A 24,571-nucleotide genomic window follows, 5' to 3' on the forward strand; every position below is an offset into this window, starting at 1 on the left:
GTTCTTGCCTATGCAGTGCTTTTTGTTCTTAAATTTCTCCCCTCTTTTTTTTTTTTTTTTTGAGGAGTTCATCTATTCCATCCAACCTCTTGGACTTCTCTTCCACTTACTCACTTGCTTTTCCCTTACTGCATATATTTTGTCTGTAGTTCAGTCTTCATTATATCACAGAATCACTCCAGTATATTTCGTACAATTCATTTAATATTTGCTGAAAATCATTGGTGTTTTTAATCAATAACACAGGAGCTACATACAAAAATACACAGCCATTTCTATTCATAATCAATCTGCCTCTAATATTGTCACAAGTATTATACATATATTCAAGTACATTAAATAACCAAAAGGAACTTATTATCTGCTCATTAGGGAACAATTTGCTAAGTATTCTGTTCATTCTCATGCACATTTTATTTCCACGTGTCACTCTGAACACATTCAGCAACCATCTTTCAATTCCATTTCCACAAAATATGATCCACTGTTCTAGGCAATTTGCTTCATTGTGTACTTACACATTAAAAACTCTACAATAAATCATCTTTGTCACACTCATACATTTCTCAGTGAATTGCTGAAAAGTAAGATCTAATCTGGTCAACCCCTGCCTTGTGTAAAGCTGCCCTGCATTTCTCAGATTCCTCATCCTGACATAATAACTTCTATCCTTTCAAGGAAAATTCTGCCAAACACTTTCCCAGGGATACTTAATAAACTAAACTCACTCTTACTACCTTTCACTTTCATTCTTTCAAAGATAGGCACAGATGCAGGTCTTTTGCGTACAAATGAACAAGTAGTAAGTAACAAGTAACAGTTACTTCATAAGCAAATCACGTCCATAGTTTAACTTTTCTACATTTTTCAACATTCTTATAGTATTTATTTTTGTCTATTTTGGGGGGAGGGACTACTAGGGGACGCAGTGGCTCAGTGGCTAAGATGCTGAGCTTGTCGATCAGATAGATCAGCAGTTCAGCAGTTTGAATCCCTAGTGCCGCATAATGAATGAGCTCCCATTACTTGTCCCAGCTTCTGCCAACCTAGCAGTTCGAAAGCATGTAAAAATGCAAGTAGAAAAATAGAATCCCTTTGGTGGGAAGGTAACAATGTTCCATCCACATGACCATTTAGTCATGCCGGCCACATGACCACGGAGAGGTCTTCTGACAGCACTGGCTCTTTGGCTTTGAAATGGAGATGAGCACCGCCCCCTAGAGTTGGGAATGACTAGCACATAGGTGTGAGGGGAACCTTTACCTTTACCTCTGGACTACTAACATTTACAGCATTTACTTCACGTGTTTCTATCATGCCCAAACAGATCTCTAAAATATACCTTTCAGTATTACTTCACTTCAGTTTCATCCCAGAGCATTTCATACCCAATTCTAAAACTCTTTCATTCAAATATCTCTGCAATTGCTAATCTAAACTGGTTCTTGCTCTCTCTGATTATATTCCTAGTCATTGTGGTTTTTATATTCAAATTATAGAGTATTTTTAATTCTAACTTTGTAAAGCACTCTTTTGTATGTATTTTTTCTCATCCACAGTTTTTTTCACCATATTTCACCAAGCAGCTTTTTAAAATCTGCTGTTAGTGAGATTTCTGTAACTTCTGTAGCATTTGTTCAGTTGGCCTTTTCCAAAATCCAACTTTGCAGAATATAATGTTATCAATAACAACTATTGTATAATTAACACACATACATTATTTTATGGATTTCAATTTTTTAAAATAAAATAGTAGGTTTAAAGTTGCTATTAAATTAGTAAACAAGATGGTTTTGTATGATCAAACCAGGATTAAACTTTCATATAAAAACTGTTTGTCTGAAAACCTGGAATGTCAATGACAGTAATCTGAAGATAACAGCTTTCTACGTTCCGATCGAGTTATTTTTCTAATATGTAAAAATAGCAGAACACATGTCCCTTAACATTCAAGATGTATTTAACTGTTATCTTCCCACTTCAGTTATTTAGTAGTATCCTGAGATGATTGCTAGAAAGCATGGAGTCATCAAAGGGTGAGTACAGAAAGTCAGTGTTTATGCATTTAAATATATGCATGAAATTGTTCCACACCATATCCAAAGTCATTTGGACTAGAAGCATTACAACTTGTTGCTAAAATTTTATAACATCAGTCTTCCTTGTAAAAGTCCCCTTTCAGGATGGTGTAGAAACTTTTTAACACCGTAATACTTGGTGTGAAGCTTTCTGCATGATATTATGAAGAATTATAAGTTTATTCAGGTAGATTTCATTTGGTGTAAATATACCTAACTATACATAATTGTCTTGGTCAGGTTTCTCCATAACATGTATGATTCTCAGAACATATTAAAGTTATTAGTAGCAGAATAATGAATAGAAAGATGACCTTAACTCTGTTTTGCCACTAATTTTCCATGTGTTTCGGGGTACAAGAATTGATATCTTTTGTTTCCATGGAGTTTATAAGGACTTTAAGTAGCTTTTTCTTGAGAATATTCTTCCCAAGTACAAATAATCTCTTGCTCTCTCCTTGCTTAGAACTGTTAAGAGGCCTAGGTAATATTTGTGGTGATGATAAAGGTTAAATATCTATGTTTATACTTCCAATGATTATGATTTCTTATTTTTCAGATATAAAATTTATTATTGATGAGACACTAGATTTTGATCCATTTTCTCCATTGGATTGGTAAGACTGATAAATCATTACTGACAATTCATAGAAACTATCACATGAGTAAATGGCAAATGTGTGAAGATGATAAGCAAGTATCTTCACAACCACTGTGTTGGTTTTTTTAAATTAAACATGGGATTAGTTACTTTAGGGGCCATGAACTCGACCCGGATCAACTGATAACTTCTAAGGATATTCCAATAATTTCCTTGATCCTGCTCATTCAATTTTTCCATTACCTTTCCATTCTTCTATTTCCATTAATCTTCTCATGCACAATAGTTTTTTCTATGTCATCATCCATTTGCAATACATATTCAAATTTGTCTATGTAATATATGAGTTTCTAATTGGTGATCAGAATTTTAAAGGAGTCTTTATTTTGTCCAGTTGTTTTTTTAGAGTAGGTGGCACTACTCTATCAAATCCTTTCTCTTGATCTATTACAATATCTAACTTCCATATCTGTATGTTATCACTTGGGGAGGGGATTGTCTTAACTCTTGTCACAGAAAATATCTTTAATTTTCACATCTTGTCTAAATTTGTCATTGTTTTCATTGCTAAGATTACTGTATTTTTGTTAACTCATGTTAAACACCCTCCATGCCTGTCAAAAGACAAAACTATCAATCTCCTTCATTTCTTTGATTCTACCTGTGAATTCAGGATTTGTGGTTTGTCATCTTAATATTTTTCACTTTTTTATGAGATCTTTTCCCCCCACTAAATTAAATATACTAAATTTGTTCCTCAATTGTCTTATATTCTTACTGTATATTCTCTAGGTCAAATCAGTGGGTTCTACAAACTGTACCTGAAAATGCCCTGGTGAATTAGAGTGTATATCTCCATTTTCTGAATTTTATTATGAAAGATTTGATTTGGATGTTGTCCGTTCAGTGATGTCCAGATGTGATCTGCCTTTACATTGCTTGAAACAAATGTTGATAATGAAGACAGATGTTTCTTCATAAAACTCTTAACATCTCCTGCATTGTTGCATTTACTTGGTCCAAATCTTCCAGTAATTCCAGTTTTCTCCATTTCTCCACATTTTACATTTCAATCATCCTTTTTCAATTTACCATAGAAGTTGTCAATGCCTTCCATCAATGTGTCTATAATTGGTGCATACCTTTCTTGGCATTGATGTCCACTATATGCCCTCCTAATTCTGAAATACATTATCTTGTCATTTATCATGTTATAGGTAAGCACTGATCAATGATGCTTCATTCTTTTGCATAGCCTCATGTCCATAATATATAATATATTGTAATTAAAGAGACCAATTCTAATTCACTTAGCGTATCTACTAAGTTGAGTTATTCCTAAAACATGCAGTTTAGTACATTTCGTTCCTACTTTGAAAATGTCAGATTTCCTTTGGATCCTTTGTACTTTACATTCCATGTTCCAACTTAGTCTATCCTTATAAAATGAGAATACCACTGTCAGTGATCAGGCTTACTTGTAGCATTGATAAAGCCACGTTATCTACTCCGGACCTATTAATGGTTTTTTTTCTCAGTTACAAGAGAAATGTCTTCTAATCTGTTCTTCTTGTAATCTAGAATCAATTCTATCTAAATGTTACAGCCATGTCTATGAAGCTTCCTTGGCAACAATAAAGAAGTGGCTTGCTGTCTTCTGGCATTCGTTTTGGAGTTCCTTCCCTAAATAACAAGTTTTACTTGCCTTCATTCCTACTGAATCAGCCTTACTTTATTCCTCATTCTTCTGATCTTATCAGCAAGGAGATCCTCCTGAAGTTCATGATCATGCTGTCAGGATCACTGAAGCTACTAACACGCCCCGTCCTGCCCGGAGAGTAAAAATGAAAAGCTGTGCAGAGATTTTGCTCAAGGGTGCACAAATGAAGATCTTAGCGGATCAAATAAATTACTTGAGAAAAAGTGAAAATATACACAAATGATTCTAATTTGTTGTCCATTCCTTAAATTAAAAGATGATGTATATAATCCCTAATATATTTCCAATGTATTTTTAAATAAAAACAGTTGAAAATGCTAATAGTGAGAAGCTTTATTCTGGTTTTGTACAAAAGCCAAATACTTTGAAATCCGGCCAGGTGGGAGCTACTTTCTTAGGTGACCTTATATTCTTTTTTTTTTTACAATATTTACATGGCTCTCATAGTAAGTCTACAATAATAAAAATATGAACCTTTATTTTGAATTACATGGCTGTTTCCTTGAATGTGTAAATGTGTTTCATTTTTTTTCTCTCTCTCAGCACTTACTGCTGCTATAGACAAGAAGAGGGAGAGTCTGTAACTTGTCCCCTTGAAGTCAGTGACAAGAGCGTGGCACAAGCAGTTGATTTGAACATCTTGTTGGAGGAGAATGGTGGAAGGACCAAAGAATCAACTTCCCAGTTGAGTCCTCTGACTCCAATGAAGCTGGAGGAGGTCATGAAAGAAGCTAACCAGCTGGCTATGCAGCTTGAGAAATGTCAGCTTCTGGAAAAGAAGATCAGTTCTGAAACAAAGCTTGAGACAGTTCTAGAACATGAGCTTCTACCCCCAATCAGGTTTTTGTGTGCAGAGACTGAGGATCCCCAGAAGTCCCGGAGAAAGACTTTCAATGTAAAGAACAGCCCTTTGAAACCTCTGCTCCCAATAGTGGAACCAGTTACCTGCTTGGCTCAAGGTTCCCCCAAAGCTCCATTTTCCGAAGGTAAAATTCCTTCTTCCCGCCTGGTGGACTTGCCTAGTGCCAGAAGACATCAAAATACATCTTATGTTTGCAGCACTGATGTTCCCCAAGCTAAGCTCTCTGAACCCAAGGCCTTGATGACAATGACATCCAGCAATAAAAAGGTATGGTGGCCGGACAGAAGCTCATCAATAAGGCATGTAGATTGTGAAGTTTGTGCTTAGGAAACCATTGGTTTTGATTCTGATTTCTTCCTAAGCTTGTGCTTTATTATACTTAGTCAGCCATTCAACACTATTAAGAATTACATCTCTCAAAACCTCAGCAATTGACCTCCTAGACTTCTTAGAATTGTAAAGATAGCAATGTTAGGTTCGCTAACTAAAAATGTTTGTAGATATTTTGTCCAGACATATTGCACATATGATAGCTTCTTTTTTTAATCTAATTGCTGTGTAATCCCCCATCTCCACCCCTAAATTTCTGGACTGCTAGAGCTAAAGAACTAAGGGATTTGTTTCTTTTTAGTTTTTTTAAACTGAGATGGTACAGTTGCTGAATCTTTTTCCCATGTTGCAGTAGTTACACAAAGATCCTTTTAAGTAGCTCTGCATGGTGCTTATTAGCATTATCTTCCTATTACCATATAACAAAGATGATGCAATAGTTCATTACATGGATTGTGACAATATGTAGCATTTCTTTACCAAAATCTCCAAGTACTTTTTGTGGTAATCTATTCACTAGCCCTGTAGAAGACAATTTAGCTCTAATCATTTCCATTTTGCGAAATTGAATCTGCAAATTCAGTATTATGAAAGAAAATTCCCATCCTGATAACTTCTTTCTCTACCCAGCACCTTCTTATTTGAATAACAGAATAACAGAGTTAAAATGGACCTTGGAGGTCTTCGAGTCCACCTGCCTGCTCAAACAGGACACTCTATACCATTTCAGACTAATGGTTGTCCAATTTCTTCTTTAAAACCTTAAGTGATGGAGCATCCCCAAGGCAAGACATTCCACTGATTAATTGTTCTGTCAGGAAATTTCTCCTTATTTTTAGGATGCTTCTCTCTTTGATCAGTTTCCATTCAAGAACAGGGATGGAGCATCCAGAACAAGCTTCTTGTTTTACCTTCAGGTGCTTTGGAGAATAGGTTGACCTCTCTGAGGCAGTCCCTCACATATTGGAATGCTGCTATCATAGCAGTCCTTCTTTTCATTAAATTAGACATATCTAATTCCTATAACCGTTCTTCATATGTATAGCTTCCGGTCCCCTAATCATCTTTGTTACTCTTCTCTGTACTCTTTCCAGAGTCTTTACCTATTTTAATATCATGGTGACCAAATGCAATATTCCAAATGTGGCCTTACCAAAATATACATTATATTTGAGTTTACATTGCCACAGTTGTCTTATGCTTCAGAAATCACAAGAAGCCCTACTATTTTAGAAGCATCTTCTGGAGCAGATCAAAATGCATAAAGAATAATAGTTAATGCTCTTAAACAAGAATGTATCTCTGTGTGTAAAATCTAGTATAGTACATATACAGTCATGATCATGGATTCTGGAAATGCTGATGTTTACATTACAGTCAAAATCCTTCAATTTTTGAGAAAGTTATATACATTTAAGAAAGATACTTGTTTCACTTTGCATTAAATATATAGTAAAAGGAGAGATGGGCAAAGATGCCTACTCTTTCAAAACCTTAGGTTTTTGCGCAGAATCTGTGCCAGTCAACTTTAGATTTGTATGAAAGTTGTTAGGAATGCTAATGGCAGGAGTAGCTAAATTGCATTCCCCAAGTAGTTAATTTTGTGGCTTTTGTAGTCCCTTTTATTTTATCAAACAGCTTGCTACGATTTTCACCATTTCAGGGCAGAATACAAACAGAAAATTTAATGTCCTAAAACAGGTATAATATGTTAAACAAACAAACAAAACAACAACAACGACAACTATTTGCCTGCCATTAGAGCCGAGGTGGCGCAGTGGCTAGAGTGCAGTACTGCAAGCTACTTCAGCTGACTGCTAGCTGCAGTTCGGTAGTTCGATTCTCACCGGCTCAAGGTTGACTCAGCCTTCCATCCTTCTGAGCTGGATAAAATGAGGACCAGCTTGTTGGGGACAATAGGCTGACTCTGTAAACCACTTAAAGAGAGCTGTAAAAGCACTATGAAGTGGTATATAAGTCTAAGTGCTAGTGCTATCTTGAGAATGGGTAGGAATGCAAAAGTTGGCTCTACTAGTATATGGCCTTGCCCACAGCATATCATTGCTTCACCCGTATATATCTCAGCTTCCCTCTTCTAAATTTGAAATACAGTTCTTGACCATCAAATGTTTCTTATTTTTATATCCACCTTCTACATTACAACACAGTTGTAGAAGAAAGTTATGTGCGTAGTCCATTTGGAAAAAAAATACGTTCTGATAAACATGTTTAGACAACCACTTAAAACTTTGTTCCCTTAAGTTTATGTACTTTTTGGTTCTGTGTAATCTGCCCATTTGTTTTTAACTTAGTCATATGTTTACTGATTTTTTTGCCTTTTAAAAACTGATACTCTGCTTTGAGGACCACACTTCTTCGAATGGGATATGTACCTCCATGTCTTGGACTTTTTTTTTCCCCATAGAAAATCTGTGTAAAAAGTTTTAGCTAATTTTCTACAGAATAGTAATTCTGTTCAAAAACTGCAGCTGTTTTATTTCTGCTTTAAGCATCAGGCAACCATCAGGAACAACGGGACAGAGAAACGACTCGTCCTCCCCACTACCACCAAAGGCCAGCAGCCATTGCTGTATGTGAAACCTCTCCCTCAAACCAGCAAAAGGAAAATGCAGAGGAAGACAGAAGCTTCTGCTAAAAATAATCCTGATCAAGGCCCACAGGTATTTTCAACAGAAGAGCTGCTGGGAGGGGGGGGGGGTAGAAGAGAAAACTGGGCATATAGTTAAAAATATACACCACTGCATAGAAGCTGTATGCATAGTGACTAACTTTTGCATGGTTCTCCAGGCTGAAAGGGTACTTAGCCTATCTTTTTTTGTATCAATGCAAGATAAGGCTATAAACATCTCAAAAAGCATGCAGGTAAGTTGTATAATTAGCCTTCATGTATATTCCTCCATAGAAGGATGTGTGTGCATGTAGGACCATGTTTGCTTTTCATGCACAACAGAAAAGCTTCTGAATCAGTGGTGGGTTTAGTGGCCTGAGTAGCTGGAACCGGCAGCTACCCAGGTCTGCCACAGCCCCAAACCGGTTCTCCGGGTGGCACCATAGGCACCGCCCTCTTGTTTTTTGCTTCTGTGCATGCGCAGAGCAATTTTTATTGTATTGTGCATGTGCACGCAGCACACATGCGGCACGGCCAAGAGCGAACCAGCAGTTGCAACTGCTGGAATCCACCCCTGTTCTGAATCTTATGGAGCACCAGCCATCTTTGTGATAGCATAACACAATATGCTTTCCTCTGGAATCTCACTGTGGATATATTTGCAGGCTTCCTCTAAACAAGGGACAGTGCTTGCTGCACAAGTGAAAAGAAAGCCAAATCCTCAGATGTGTCTCCAGCGAACCAGCCCTATGAAAAAACCTCCAGTTGCTCCAGAAAAGATGGCACCCCTCCAGAAGACAAATGCAAGTAAGTTAAAGGAAATTACTTGTATTTTGCCTTATCCCTTGATCGGGTGTCACGAAAGTCTTGGCAAGATTTCACAAATGGTTTGCCATTTTCTGCTTCCTAGGATTGAGTGACTGGCGCAAGGTCACTCAGCTGACTTTATGCCGAAAGTGGATTAGAATCCACAATTTGCTATGTGGCAACAAGAGATAAACTAGTTTATAAACAAGTTTTTTTAGCTGTTCAGTCTGGGTCTTTACTAGATTGAAGACTCAAGTGTTATCTACGTGCCACATATTATTGACCCATCATTAATGCCTGATTCTCTAGCTGATAAGCGAACTGGTATCAGTATGAATTCAAATCTTTAGAGCTCACACAGTTTCCCCTTTCACTGTGAGTTGCCTTTGTTTCTTGCTCCATCCCTTGCTTTGTGACTGCTGAGTGGACATAGGACAGGGTCTTAAGTAAAGTACTCTTGAAAATCCATATAAACAATGTATCTTGGCCCTTATACACAACACACCTTTTTACATTTAAAGAATTAAGTAGGATCCAGTCACTATGTCTAGAAACATTTTGCTGATTTATCATTAAATCATTTTTTTTCTTTCATCCCAGGTCAAGTGAAAACTATGGGAAGCAACGGCCCCAAAAGACAAGCCACCTCCAAGCCTCGTGGTGGTTCTGGTGAGATTCAAACAAGACACACTCCAAGCCAACTCCCAATGCCAACCAATCATGCTGCTTCTGTTTCAGGCAGATTTACAGTTCCTGGGAAATCCAGCCAGATTAAACCAGTGAGTTCAGAAACATCTGGTGGACAGAGATCCACTAAACCAATCGCTGGGGTTGGGAAGAAAGGTGAGTGAATACACAGGGACACACTAAAGAGTTTTGCAATTCTGTTGAAAAGTTATTGTTAGAAAAACTACACGGAGATAAGATTGTTCTCAGTGTCATTTCAACTATTAAAATGGTAGGCATGTGTTGACCTCAGATTGCCTTCTTGAGTGAGAAACAAGTTTTTAATCTACACATAATATGAAATAAGCCCATCTGGGTCTTGTTTAGATAGTACAGGTAGTCCTCAATTTATAACCCTTCATTTAATGACAGAAGTTACAATGGCACTGAAAACAGTGACTTGTGTCTGTTTTTCACACTTACGACCATTACAGCATCCTCATAGTCATGTGATCAAAATTTGGATGCTTGACAAATTGGCATGTATTTATTATAATTGCACTGTCCCGGGATTATGTGATCGCCATTCTTAACCTTCCCAGAGAGCTTCTGACAAGCAAAGACATTGGGGTTCAGTTAGGGTTGTAAGTTGAGGACTACCTGTGAAACCAAAATACCATAATAGGAGCAATGAGTTATAATCATTACATCATTCCTCATTGCCACAATTCTTTAACATCTTGAAATGCCATGAAATATGTTTGTATCCGTGCCGGATAACGGACTACATAACCTGGTTTATAGGTTATTCACTTAGTGTTTCCTTTAGCAGCACGTACACTAAAATAGGAATAGAGAGAAAATTAGCATGATCTATGTACAATTTCTATACTCTGGATGCCAGGACAAACCTGTGTTAAACAGATGCATAGAAAAAGCGTTTGCAATTCCAACCTAGAAAGTCCTTGAATTTGGAAGAAGATCATTTACAGCATGTGGCATACCTGCCCTTGTTTTGACTTGTGGACGAAATAGACTTGATCATAAATCTGGAACGTAACCTGCCAGATTTTTGTTGACGACACTGCTCAATATGTAGAGAGGAAGGTTAATCCTATATCGGATTTGCCATATAAGAATAACACAGGATTAGAGTTTTGGTTGATTTGATTTTCTCTGCTCAGTTTCCATTCAAGAATTGTCTGACCTTTTGGGGAACATAAGCTTACTCTGTATTAGAATTATAAAATAATGAATTAAACACATTTACTTCTCCTATCTATCTATCTATCTATCTATCTATCTATCTATCTATCTATCTATCTATCTATCATCTATCTATCATCTATCTCCCTCTACAGCTGCATGTCAGAAGTCAATCCCTCTGGGCACTTTTCAGAACAGCAGGCTGAGACTGCCAAAGACTTCTAGCAATTCAAAATGAGGGGATGGATCCCTGGGATTTGAAGTGCCCTACCTCACCATGTAAGTGTCCTACCTCACCAGTGTCAATGGAAAAACATTGAGTCTCTAAGACAGTTTGTGGGGAGAAAGTCAACCCACCAGCGGTGGGATTCATTTACCTTCCCTACCAGTTTGCAAATGTGAGCACATGCGCCGTGTCTGCACATGCACACCGCTTTCTGCACACGCAGTGTTCACGCACTGTCAGGGCGAGTGGGCGGAGTCTCCTGCAGCCACCGCTACTGGTTCGCCTGAACTGGAGAGAACCAGCTAAATACTACCTCTGCAACCCACGTATTAGTGGGAGATTATCTGCAGTGCTCATTGATTGAATGATCTGGATACTAAACTTGTGTGGATCCAATGACTAGCAGCCCCAAAACTATCCACATTGTTTACAGAAACAAAATCCCAATCCTCAGATTTAAAAAAGTACATTATTGATTGGTCTAAATAACGGAATAGATTTAAGGTATATGCAAAAAGTACAACACAGGTAGTCCTCGACTCACAATTGTTCCTTTAGTGACCATTCAAAGTTACAACGGCACTGAAAAAAGTGAATGACCATTTTTCACACTTACGACTGTTGCAAAATCCCCCCCCCCTGTGGTCACATGTTCAAAATTTAGATGCTTGGCAACTGGCACATATTTATGACGGTTGCAATGTCTTTGGAATCACATGATCCCCTTTTGCGATCTTCAAAGTCAATGGGGAAGCTAGATTCACTTAACAACCATGTCTCTAATTTAACAACTTCAGTGATCCACTTAACAACCGTGGCATGAAAGGTCGTAAAATGGGGCAAAATTCACTTAACGAATGTCTCAGCAACAGAAACGTTGGGTTCAAATGTGGTCACGAATCGAGGACTACCTGTACAAATCAATATTACGTGCGTACTGATTTCAAGCGTTTGTAGACCTGTCCTAACTGTCTACTCCATCTGTCCTTTAAGATAATACCACCAGCAATCACTATAATCTTGGGAAAAAGCCAGAAAAAAAGCAATAATCTCGGATGGTGCCTTTCTTTTGAAGATAAAGCTGCTTTGGTCTCATAGGAACTCCTGGAATTCCTTCTTTCAAGAGAACTTTAAAAGCTTGCGCTGTGCATCTCCTCTAATGTTATCACACTCTGGGTTTGTGGTTTGAGGATCCTGGAGTAAGGAAGCAGGGACTACCAGTCCTTATCCTATCATTACATTCCTTAGATTTATAAATGGAACTTGTGTGGGTTAGAAGTCTTGAGCTGCAGCCTATGGAATTTTGCTGAGCCGTTGCCGAAAGGGAGAACTTCAGCTCAGCAGCAGAGACTTCCCACTTTTGGATGGTTGGTTTAACTTAAAACTTTATTAGATAAAAACAGCCTTACTGGAGCCCAGTGGAACATTTAGTCTCTTATAAGATACGCCAACCACTATACAGCATTGAGCTGAAAACAGCATTATGTAACCCCGAATAATATATGCACTGTTGATCATTTTGATATTATTGTAAAAGTAAATACTAACGTACACTTTCAGTTGTTATATATGAAGGATTTGTTTCTTTCAGTTAAACTTATTCAAAAGTAAGAAAGCTTTTGATTCTTGTTATGTGAAAGACTACACAACTCTCATTCCAAATCCTTTTATCTTCTCATTCTTATTCCATACCTGCTCTTTTTATTAAACTGAGGATGGTCAGTGGTAATATTCTTTGTCCACAGATTTCCCATGTTATTAATAGTTGCATAAGAGACAGAAACCTAAACAGAGGTTTAAAAAATCAACTCTTGTTATGGAGTTGATAAAGATTTACCCCAAAACACAAATCACATTCATAAAATAGCAATTTTATACCATCTTGATTATTCTTAGGGCATTTGTGGCTTAGATGATGGAAAAGCAGTACACAGTACTGAAAATATGTGTGCTTGCGAGCCAGTTTCATACTATTCAGACCTATATAAAGACAAAATAATACTTCTAAGCTGGTGCAGTGGAATTCTTAGCATCACAGTTTTGACCAGATCTACCTGCCTGCCTTCATCATCCATCTACTTAAGCAAATTTGCAACAATCTAACCCAGAGAAAAATGCCTTGATCAAAAAAAGGCTCTTTCTTCTAAATTAAATGGTGCTTTCCTGTTGTACAATAAATCTTCAAGTGAAGGAAGTTGAGACTATTTAAACAATCTCTGCAGAAATGATGTAAAAATATGTTAAGCACCGCAATACTCTTGATTTCAAGACACTCTAGTGACAGGACTCTGTTCAAAGACTGTGGAGTGATTCCTGGATATAGGGAAATTTCTTCCTCCAGCAGATCCTGAGGGATGGAAGATGAATCCTTTGCAGCTTTAAGGAGTTGCAACAGTGAAGTGAATCCTTACGTCTTGCACAAGATTGAAGGAACAAAGGCTGTGACAAAATGCAGTATCAATTCTGCCATTATATTCATGTATGTTGTATTAATATTTTCTAATTTCTGAAAAAAAGCTTTTCTAATAAAAACACACATATGTATAACGACTTGTAGCAAAACCGACTCCTCGAGTAATTCTATTACTACCTCTTGGTGATCAGTGCTCATTCAGGGATAAGGGAACCAATACTGGAATTCCTTTTCAGTAATAGAAGCTTGACTTAGGTGCCATTTTGATACTGTTAATGTAATGTCTCCAGAGAGATAGACCATGCACATTTGTTCAGCACAGCAGACAAAAGTTGAATGAATTACAAAACCTGCAGTGAACCATCATGTTTCTGCAAAGACTAAGGGTATCTGATAATCGATTAATCATTATCAGAAGAACTGGAGGTCATTTCTCTACATATTTGGAAGAGAAGAAATCTAGATTCTCCTTCACAATGCCTCTGCCCAGTAGCAAGGAACCTTCAACTTCATAGCTTCAACTCTTTCTATTGGACTCAGGTTCTTGGTCTTCCCTTTCCCTACTCAATTTTCTAGTAAAGGTAGACAAAGCACTGAAATGGAGCCACCTACACAGAACTATGGTTTTATTATTTAGGAAAAGGGGTGAACTCTGTTATATTTACATTAAGAACCTTCCCTATACACTTGAGATATCTAAGCCAAAGGAAAAGCCTGTAACCCACCAAGTATTAAGAAAGCAGTTTGTTCCTCACAAAAAATTTAAGTCATCAGAACTCTTCCTGTGCTTTCCTCTCTCACCAAACTGGGCTTTTTAAGGAAAAGTATGGTTTGTTTCCTTGGCCATATTCCACCAACTTCAACAGCTGCTTGTCAAGCAGAAATTCAAAGACTACCATTTCCAATTCAGTAGATGAGGCTGTGACATGAAAGCATTTATTTCTTGAATTTCTGCATGCATCACAGCTACTCAAGACTATGGAAACAACTGTACATGACTGTAGCTGAGTTCTGCTGGAAATGACTTTACTAGCTAGTGAAGAGGAAAAGAATGGATTGGATCAGTGTACTTACTAGAAGACAAGAACCTTGAACCTAAATGGCACATGTTTAGATCTGGACAATGGTGGTGGCGATTTATTGCCTAGGAAATGAAAGGTGTGCTCAGTTGTAAATATATGCATATACATCTTTTAAAAATAATAAATTAAAAAGCAGACATGTCAAATACATCCTTTCCACAGTTAAAACAGCTAATTAGCTCTTTATAGACAGCAGAGGGACACTAAAAATTAATTGGCTGCAGTGATGAAGCAGAAGCTGAACTCTTCACATCAAGCTCCCCATACAAGACAGTTTCTCAGTCTTTAATACAGTTAAGGTTTAACACTTCCTTGGTCATGAATGGAGTGGCACACCTTTCCCCTCCAATTCCGTCCCACCTGGCACAGGAATAGGTGAATCAACTCTTTTCTCTGGAAGTCATTGCTGCTGTAGAGAGCTTAGTTTGAATCCTTTACTACCACTGCTTTCAAGTTTGTTGCAACTAATGGATTTGCCATATAAGAAAGATTTTGCATAGGAAGTTATTGTAGGCTAGTTTGTGCATTTGACGTACAGTCTAAAAACTCAGCATTTAGAGGTACTTGGGACTGGGATGATGGAGCAGGTAACCAGTGCTTTTGTCTGGTAGAAATCTAATACTTCGAATAGTTTCAGAGATGCCAAATTTAGGTAAGTGAAGATGTTTCCAATAAGGAAAAAATCCCAAGGCTTCATTTGTTTGATAGCTGCCTTAATGGAGCCCTGACATAAATATAATGCAATGTTACTTTGAGAAGAATATAATTGCCATGTTTTTATGAAGGAATGGGGCTTTATGGAAGACACTGTAGAGTAGTCATTGATCTTTCCTTCAAACCTTTGTTCGGCATACCAAAACAAAATAAGGATATTCAGGAATAAACTAGCCTCTACCTTAATAGGTAGCAATTTGAAAAGGAACCTTTTTGGTTTGCCTCTCCTTGTCCAGGAGTAAGACATGTGTAGTTCCACAAATGCAGCTAATAATTCCCAGCTTTTATCATCTGGGTCGGGAATACCTAGAGCTGTAACTTAGTTACATCTGAAAGGCCTAGTGACTTTTTCTTCTGATCTGCTTACTCTAATACCTTTGCATTTCAAGTTGGCCTTCCCCAGTCAATGCCTTTCAGATACATTGGACTACATTCAACAAACTCTAATTTGCATGACTAATGGATCATGCTGGTTCTGGATAATGGGACTTGTAGCACAGACACATCTGAATAGCAGAGGGCTGAGGAAAGCCATCATAGATACGGGATAGCCAAAAGTGTTTCCCATTGCCTGCATTTGGAAGCATCACTTACCATTTTGCATTCACCTATGAGTCAAGTCATGAGGGAAAATGCTTCCAGGGCAACATGGGAAGTCCTCTGGGTTTAAATATTCCTCCTTGCTGCAATAACTGCAACAAGCCATATATTAGGAAGCCAAAGGTTCCTGCCTACAGTTTGCTTCAGTATGAGCAGCAGGAATTGACCAAAATGGTGTTGAACACAACAGCAATACAGGCTCCAGGTAAAGCTTGGACAAATGGCTCTTCTTTTGTACAGACTTTTTTTGGACGGGAGGCGGGGGGTTGTGTCTTCTTTCACTTAACCAGCTAAAGTCAAATGGTTCAGAAGAAACACTCAATGGAAATAACACAGTAGTAGATCATACGCTGAAGAGGCTGGTCTTCATCCCCTGTGACCTACTGGAATGGGACAACTCACCACAGCCAACTTGCCATGGTCAACTTGCTGCAGAATAGTTCAACAATTCAATGTCACTATTTAAAATAATTAAAAAAATATTTTAATTTTTGTCATTCACATTTCATTGTGTCCCTCCTTTGGCATCCTTTCTTTAATGATTCTATTCCACCATTTCTTTGATATCAGTGTAACTCTTGTTGCGCAGTGAATTGTCCCTTGGCGAGTTGGCCATGGCGAATTATCCTGTGGTGAGTTGTCATAGATCTACTTAGCATTGTAGATGCCACTGCAATGCCAAGTTGACCTTATACAGATTTCAGAGAATCACATTCTATGTGTCAAAACATTCCAAGAAAGGTTTTGGAATTGGCAAGTACAGAGGCCACAATAGGCTAAACAGTAATGGATAATATTACTGGAGGTGTTGAAAAAGAAAAGCCTCATTTTCAGCACTCCTTTCTTTGACAAGCCAGGCCATGACAACAGTCAAGTCTCAATGAACCCCTTATTGTGCAAACCTTGGCTAAGTCAATAAAGCGCATCAGATTCTGCACCCAGCTAACAAGATTTAACATTGCTATAAAGCATGACCCTTCCCCTCAAGGGCTTTTCAGCTACTTAAATTAGAACATCCTTCAGCAATGGTAAAATGAAAAACAAAAATAAAAACAGGTCAAAGTAACAGTGCCTTCACCCTCCACAAGCTGTCCCCCTCTTCCCACTCTCCCTTAGCAGAAAAGTCTCTTTCCCGGTGAATGTCGTTATAAAAAAAGTACTTTCCAAAAGGACCAACGTGAAAATCCCCATTATGAGCAGGCATCAGGACTTGGCTGAGTGTAGAAAAAATGAAGGCTTCTGAGGCAGAAAGGCAGCAACCTGTTGGCGTGAGAGCCAGGCGCTTTTGGGAGACATCAAGGCAGCGTTCAGTAGCAACAGGGGGACACGTGCTGACTGGCTGGGAGGAGCAGGAGGCGGGACTTTTTTCTTTTTGTCATTTTCTACGAAAATAATTGCAGCATGGACTGATGGCTCAGCAGGCCACGCCCGTGGCGCTCAACACCTTATGGGCTGCCTCCTGGGAGCATTCCGATGGGGCCAAGTTCCTGGAATGGTGAGCTGAGCTTGGAGAATTGGCTGTCAAACAAAGCAGTTTGAAAGTAACCGTGATCCAAGGAGGAACGTTTCCATTGATGCCAGTGGACATGCTGGTCCTCTGTCCCTGATCCCACTGCAATCTGAAGCACCCAAGGCTGGAGTAAGCAACTTGCCAGAGAAGAGCAAGATCCACAGCTCACGCTCAACTGTACAGTCCATGAATGTAGGCAGCGTGATGGCGATGAACATCCTGGGGAGATGGCTAGCAGGTCTGGAACAAGCCTACTCTTTCAACATTTTTTTAAAAAACCTTTCCTTAAGCCAGAAAAGTGCAACTGGTGGAACTGGTGCTACCCTGCAGGACAGCATTCTGGAAAAGCTATTTGGATGATTAATTTCTTTCCTATTCTATAATTGCTTAGTATGGCAAAACCAAGATGTTAGATTCCCATTTTTCAGTGCGTGCCAGAGAACCCGAGATTGAAGTGCACCCTGGATTAAGTATGCTTCAATTGCACCTTGGAAGGTGTGTTTAGATGCACGCTGCTGGATCAGAAAAAAACCATGACCATGGCTGGTGGACACACATATGCTGCAAAGGGAGGCTCTGGGTTGTGCCTCCAGATGCAACGCAAAGCCAGCTGTGGTTCTTACGGAATGTAGGCCTCACACGCGTCCTCTGCACAGCCAGGTCTGCTACACCCTACAGCTTCCATTTAAAAGGTGCTATTTCCCTCCATCCTAGGAGAAGCCCAGGATGGTGTCCCTCCAAAACTAGGCTGATCCTGGTTTGTTACTCGAGTCAAAACGTACAGTTCTTGGTGACTCCTAGTTGCAGCCATCTTCAAGCACACTGGCCCCTAGCTCCACCCCATTGTCAAATATTCAATGAAAACATCTGCACAGTAATACATCATGTCCACATGGTGGCTGCTGAGGCTCCCCCAGACCAATTTTGACAAAGAAAAATATATATATATTCCAGACACGCAGCACTTCCAGACTGGGCAACAAAGCATGAAAATCCCTGAAGACGTGGAGGTGGTTAAGTTTATGTTCTTTCAGTCCATTTTAGAATGATCCAAAGTGCATCTGTTCGACAAGGTCCGCCTCCTGGAACCCGCTGTTCCCCCCCGGGGGGTGGGGGGGCAGGTCACTTTTCATTTGGCACTACATACCACTGTCCAGCTCCCTGGGCCAGGCCGGGCTGACGGAGACAACATTCCTCGCTGTGGTTTGAGAGCAATCCTGGCTCCCAGACTGGCCAAACGTGTGTGAGAGACAGAGAGAGCCTGGTGCATGCGACATCAGATTGAGGTTTCATCGCTCCTGCTCAGTGATCAAACACAAAGCGAGACAGGACAGGGGGAACACAAACACATGAGTGTGGTCATGAGCAGGTTTGAGCAAAGCACCCCCCCTGGGGCTTGTGTGTTAATGGAGGAAATTAAAAAACAGAAATCTGGGCGATTGAAGCGAGAGGTGAGAGAACAAGAAACAGAGAAGGGAGGAGAGGAGGAGGAGAAGGGGGTTAGTGCAAGAGAGCTCAGGAGGAAGTTAGAACAGGATAGCATCCCCCCATTCCCCCATCACATTACTGAAGATGGTACGTGGGCTGAATCCCACAGCATCTCACAGGAGCAGCTGAGTACTTCTCAGGGACTTTAATTCTGACCATGCTCCTCTGCCCCTTGGGAAAGCTACAGGGTAACCCTGGGCTTTAAAAACTCCCTTTCCCACCTAAGAAGGAGATGGCTGCATCCTGCCTTTCAAATTCTGAGCTACATCCAGCTAAGGGGTTATAGTCTGGGCCCAAAGCCAGAGGAATATATTCTTCAAGGATGGGATCCCTCCCACAACTCCCAAGGTCAGTGAAATATTAAATGACTTTTATAACACAGGAGGAATCCAGGGAATTGTAAGTAGATAGACCTTATTCTTAAAGGCACAGCCTGGGAATAAAGGTGGGGGCAACTATGAAATATAACAAAATATCAGCCTGAGAGATCGGAAGCACCAGATCTGGTGGGTGGACAAGAGGCTTCACAGAGGCAGGAGGTTGTCACATGCAAACCACCAAGGACAGGTGAGCAAGAAAAAGGCTCGGCCATACTCACTCGGAGCCTGAAGAGTCCTCATCCACTGTGCCAGTCTTTATACTCATGGTGATAGGTGTAAGGCCATTGAGCTGCTCCTGTAGGGTTTGTCGGGGTCGGGGTACCCCACCCCCACGGCTGCCATCGCTCCCCGAAGAACCATGCAATGATACCATCCCTGAGCGGCAGCTGGAGAGCTTGTTATGGATGCGCTGGATGCTGCTCTTCTCACTGATGGGTGGCAGGTATTTTTTCTTTAAAATGCCTGAGGGCAGAAGATTCAGAGTCAAACAAAAAACACACCATTTCTTGCTACAGTCAGGAAACCAAGGCCAGAGGATATGACTACTTGTCTCTATGGATAGAGGTGTGGGCTCCATGATGTTCTACTTCAGGAGCGTCAAACTCAATTCCATTATAGGGCCGCATCAGGGTTGGGTTTGATCTCAGGGGGCTGGGGTGGGTGTAGTAGAGTGGGTGTGGCCTGCTCAATGTCACTGATGTCGGGGGCGCCTGTGGTGGCCCGAGTGCTCTGCCAGTGAGCTCTGTTTCCGGCTACGGTGGCCTCCTGTAACCCTCTCTGCCAGGAAAACGTAGTTTGGGAAGGCCACACGCACCTTCCTCCACCTCCCTCAAGCTCCATTTTCACTGGCAGAGGGTTGCAGGAGCCATCACAGCTGGAAACATAGCTTGGGAGCCTGTTTTTGTTGGCAGAGGTACCATGGGCCAGTCCCTCATTCTTTCCAGGGTTGCCCTGTGGGCCAGATGTAAGCACCCCTGTTCTACTTGTAAAAAACAAAACGCAGAGCTGTGTCCATTTTCATCTCCAAACCTTAAAGGCACCAGGATCCAATCCTCTTGGTAAATTAAAATGGTCTTGAAATTAATGACTAAAGGCTATCTGGGGTTTTTTGTTTTTTTTTTCTTCTTCATCATATTATCACATCCCATGGTCTTAGGCCCACCTGGAGCAAGATCTTAAAATAAATCAGATTTTTTTTGTGTCATTTCTATGTTGGTAATTTGGAGAACGTTCATTCCAGTGCAGTCTTTAACTTTACAAGAATTGCCATTGCCAGCTTATCTGTATAATGTATATAAACTCTTATAAATTAGTATTATGGAGCTTTCTCACCAAAGACTGCAATGACACATTATTTCTGCCCAAAGAGAGCTAGTTTTATTAACAGGAAAATTAATCATAACCAATATTGTATCTCTTAATAGGCACTGCAGTTTATGCTCTATAAATGAATTACCATGATGCTTAAATTTAATATATTTATATTAATATTGGTAATGGAGCTCTTTTCTTTCATTATTAACTGCTTATGCTGTCTGTATAGGATTCCAATAGGCATTAAAATGATGGAGGAACAGCCTGTTCCCAGCATTTTCTATAGGCCCAATCTTATTTCTAGTCCATCCAGGGTGAATACCAAAGAATGACACACAATTAGATTCGTTGATTAAAAGGTTACTAAAAGGTCATGTCCTATAAATCTAAATTCTGTACTACTGTGTCACACCAGAGAAAATGCTTGTTTGCAAAACATTTTTACATTTTTTGTTTGCTTCCAATCATACAGAGAGGCAAGACATTATTTCTATTAATTCCCACAATTCACATACACCTAATCTATATTTATCTGGTCTGAGAGACTTAAGATGCTGAATTCACTCCTGAATAATAAGAGCAATTGCAAAATGCAACTTGGTATTTAGTGCAATTCAAGAGAAAATGGCTAGGGTAAAACAGACCAGTCGGTGTTACAGTTCCCAGAATCTAACTTTTTACCTTTCTGGGGCTGAGCAGTGGGGTGAGGCAGTGAGCCCAAGATGCCCTCTCCATTCTCTCTGGCCAACTCCTCTGTCAGTCCCAGCCGGTCATTCTTACCCATTGGTTCTACCCGCAGCGACTCTGAGCCAGGGTGGCCATCGCTCTCACTGGCAGTGGTTACAAAGTCACCCGGCCAATAAGGTTTTCCAGGTCCAGAGATGTTATCTACTGAGAAAGCAGAAGATGATTGTGGATTTCAACATTTGTCCCTATATCTGCTCTCCTGACTTTTTAACAGCCCCAATGAAGAGCTTAACTGAAGAGCCTCTGCCCAGGGAGATGTAACCAGAGGTGGGATTCAGCCAGTTTGCACCTGTTCAGGAGAACCGGTTGTTGGAAGAAAACTCATTTTATTTTTTTCCACTTTAGAGGAAGGAAATCCTATGAGGAAGGAAACATTCTGGTGTTGTTTTTAGCATAATCTTTATTGCCCTGATTACAGAAACTGCCTCTCCGGTTAACCCTTATTACATTGTAACAGCTAAGGCGAAGCGTCCATCGACGTGAGTGATGTTGAGTTGGCCATGCCCATTCAGTCACATGACCACCAAGCCAGGCCTACCCAGCTGGTCATTAGGGCAGAGAACCAGTTGTTAAATTATTTGAATCCCACCACTGGATGTAACCAATATAAAAATGCATGATGAGACCCAGAGAAAAACTATACTGAAGGAGTTTTGTCCTGTCTTCACTATTCTGGAAGCAATCTTAGTGAGCAAGCTTTGTACTTTTCTCTCCCTTTGTCACATCATTTGCATGTTTATATCAGCTCTCTTTAGCAGCTCTTGAAAACATGCAAGGAGAAGAGACATCAATGCCACTGTTGAGGATTATGGTAAATCACAGTTTTCACTGACAGGGAAGAACTAACAATAAAGTGGTTTACATGAAAAAATAAACTTGTTCTGTACGTAACTGAGATTATACCTGTTTTATCTCAATGGACAATTTTGCATAGTTTTAAAGCATCTGTAACTTACAGAAGCTGAGTTTGATTACACTCCTTACTCAAGCATTACAGTTCCCTGGAGTCACTATAGCAATGGTCTATCCACCACACAATCACAGAAATTTTAGAATGATGAAGATGAGTTGAAACTTCTTTGTAATCTGGATAAAGTCTGATCTAGTGTTGGCTCCATCCATCCCTCCAGTTTTAGTGAGCTATTCCTGGAGCTGCCCTTGTCTAGCATTACCCTTTGGAGTGCTGAGTGATGGCAGCTTCTCATTGTTAGGACACAGTAAGTTCTCCCAGCAGGGTTCCTTGGGAAATTCTTCGTCCTCTTCACTGTCAGAGGAATGGGTGGAAGCAAAGGAACCACTCTGGTCATCCTCCATGGAAAGGTCACTATCTGAATCAGTATCACGTTCTGTGCCGAAAAAGGTCAGGGAGGGAGGGAGACAAATAGTAATCAGACTGCATTAATAGTGCATCCATTCTTCACTCACCTGTTCTCCAGTCTCAACTTGTACCAGATTCTCATGTCAGAGAATCTTAATGGTCCAAATCGGTTATTTAAGAACTATCTTCACAAATCAGGGGATTATAGCATGCAATTAAATTGTTCTCTTGTACATGCATTTTTGTGCAAGCTCAGTCTATGTAGTGGCTATAGTGTCCAATTACATTAGTGGCCAAAATTGTGGAAATCATTTGGGGAAAGTGTATTTTAACGCCATCACTACCAAACAGGGTCTCATCACTCCAAATAACACTGTCCCATTGCTCCTCTGTCCAGGTACCATGGGTTTTAGCCCAGTTTAGTCTTTTCAACCTTTGTTTTAGAGATAAAAGTGGCTTTTTTGTGGAATTCTAGATTTTAGGCCAAATTCCTGCAGTCTGCACTGAACAGTTCTTGCACTCAACTTCACATTGCATTGCACTATTTCATAAGGAATGGGATAGAGTCTATGAAAAAGGCAACTATCCATCTATAAAAAGTCCCACAGACACGTAATGGCCTGGCTTGTCATTTCTGTATGCAAACAAAGACAATGCTCATTTTAATCTGCCTTTCTCTTTTGGAATAAAACAGTTTTAGCACAGCAAAGCAAATAGAAGAAAATTGTGGTGCAATTCTATGAAGATATCATTGAGTTTTATGGGATTTACAGATATAATATGCATATAACATGAAATATACTAAGTTGCAGCTTTATGGATTTACTACATTCTCAGTCCTAGCACATATTTAACTTTGACTACACTCTGAGAAACATGAGGAGAAAGAATTGTGATTTTTTTTTGTTCACATGTAATCACCATTGGTGTCCAAAATCCTAGACCATTTAAAGAAGGTAGAATTTTTAAAAAGCAGAGTTGGAAGGGACCTTGGAGGTCTTCTTGGAGGTGATCAAGAAGTTGAGGGGGGGGGGGAAACAAGAAAAGGACTACATGGAAATGAGAAACACTGTAGCTTTAAGAAGCAAGTTATAAGGCATGCTATCAATTGAAGGCAATTCATAAGCCCAGAATGAGAGACAATTCTGTCCAGAACTTGTCCAATTCACTTCCTCTCACCATTGTTCTGATCCTTGTCTTCCAAGAACAAAGAATTGGGATCTGCAGGCCCAATGTGTACCTGGCTATTGTTCAAGCCAGACTCCTCCCTGTGAACAGAAAATAGAGGATTTGATAGCTGTCAAGGTTCCACAATACAGGCAGCAAGACCTATACAATGGGGTAAGGAAAGAGTTTATACATTCTTTACATCAGCATTACCTGAGCACAAAAGGGATGTAGCTGTGGTGACTCTTGCCTGAGCGGACAGTGCTATGCAAGGAACCAGTGGAGTCCCCAAATGGCGTATGGTACAATTGCCCATCCACGTAGGTATTGTTGCAAATATAAGCCTGTTGACATCAGAATAATATGGGAGAGAAAGCAATTAATTGCAGCAGAGAGGCAAGGGGTAATTTGATGAGTCCCTTCAATACACACACGTGTGTGTGTGTGTGTGTGTGTGTGTGTGTGTGTTTGTTTGTAGATTTTCACAAGTGTAGCTATGCTGATCTTCTTGTATTCGGGTCTTTCCCTGTGTAAGATTGAGATTGTCTTGGCAACGTTTTGGTGAGGTCTCACTTGCCATCTTCAGGCTGGTGTTTTGGGCTTAAAGTGTGATCGGAGCTGCCGTCTTTCTATAAATCTTGGTGTGTGTGTGTGGAACTAATGCCTTAGATAAATCTGAACACAAACCCAAACTCTGGCTTAGATATGTTGAT

The 24,571-nt window shown here is 39.8% G+C and overlaps 2 protein-coding genes across 6 annotated transcripts in view; one reads left to right on the forward strand and one right to left on the reverse strand.

The window, feature by feature from the left end:
• The first annotated feature begins 335 nt into the window (after nucleotides 1-335).
• PSRC1 (proline and serine rich coiled-coil 1) lies at nucleotides 336-11,137 on the forward strand. The gene is made up of 6 exons (XM_087719882.1): nucleotides 336-2,695; nucleotides 4,943-5,528; nucleotides 8,108-8,273; nucleotides 8,875-9,027; nucleotides 9,628-9,870; nucleotides 11,055-11,137. Exons 1-6 carry the CDS (start codon nucleotides 2,598-2,600, stop codon nucleotides 11,135-11,137), a joined length of 1,329 nt encoding a protein of 442 aa, XP_087576008.1. The 5' UTR covers nucleotides 336-2,597.
• A 7,440-nt stretch (nucleotides 11,138-18,577) lies between these two features.
• Nucleotides 18,578-24,571, reverse strand: part of CELSR2 (cadherin EGF LAG seven-pass G-type receptor 2) — a 104,577-nt gene continuing 98,583 nt past the window's right edge. The window contains exons 30-35 of one of the 5 annotated variants that reach the window (XM_087719879.1): nucleotides 24,072-24,202; nucleotides 23,871-23,959; nucleotides 22,546-22,719; nucleotides 21,308-21,517; nucleotides 19,531-19,774; nucleotides 18,578-18,742 (exon numbers count right to left, since the gene is read on the reverse strand). In XM_087719879.1, coding sequence (XP_087576005.1) covers nucleotides 18,721-18,742; nucleotides 19,531-19,774; nucleotides 21,308-21,517; nucleotides 22,546-22,719; nucleotides 23,871-23,959; nucleotides 24,072-24,202 — 870 coding nt within the window. In that variant the 3' untranslated portion in view covers nucleotides 18,578-18,720. Of the gene's footprint in view, nucleotides 18,876-19,530; nucleotides 19,775-21,307; nucleotides 21,518-22,545; nucleotides 22,720-23,870; nucleotides 23,960-24,071; nucleotides 24,203-24,571 lie in introns of all 5 variants that reach the window. The other 4 variants (XM_087719881.1, XM_087719878.1, XM_087719880.1 and 1 more) reach the window with 4 other exon arrangements.

The sequence above is a fragment of the Thamnophis sirtalis genome, unplaced genomic scaffold, assembly GCF_051295495.1.
Source record: "Thamnophis sirtalis isolate CommonGarterSnake01/CBP01778 unplaced genomic scaffold, rThaSir2_p1.2 scaffold_7, whole genome shotgun sequence".
Lineage (NCBI taxonomy): Eukaryota > Metazoa > Chordata > Lepidosauria > Squamata > Natricidae > Thamnophis > Thamnophis sirtalis.

What these genes read in the sequence shown, in the direction of transcription:
- PSRC1 (XM_087719882.1), top strand. Translation starts at nt 2,598, where the DNA reads ATGTTTATACTTCCAATGATTATGATTTCTTATTTTTCAGATATAAAA. An exon ending in TGACATCCAGCAATAAAAAG is followed by an intron (nt 5,529 to 8,107) that starts GTATGGTGGCCG and finishes TTTAAGCATCAG; the next exon opens with GCAACCATCAGGAACAACGG. An exon ending in CGCTGGGGTTGGGAAGAAAG is followed by an intron (nt 9,871 to 11,054) that starts GTGAGTGAATAC and finishes CTCCCTCTACAG; the next exon opens with CTGCATGTCAGAAGTCAATC.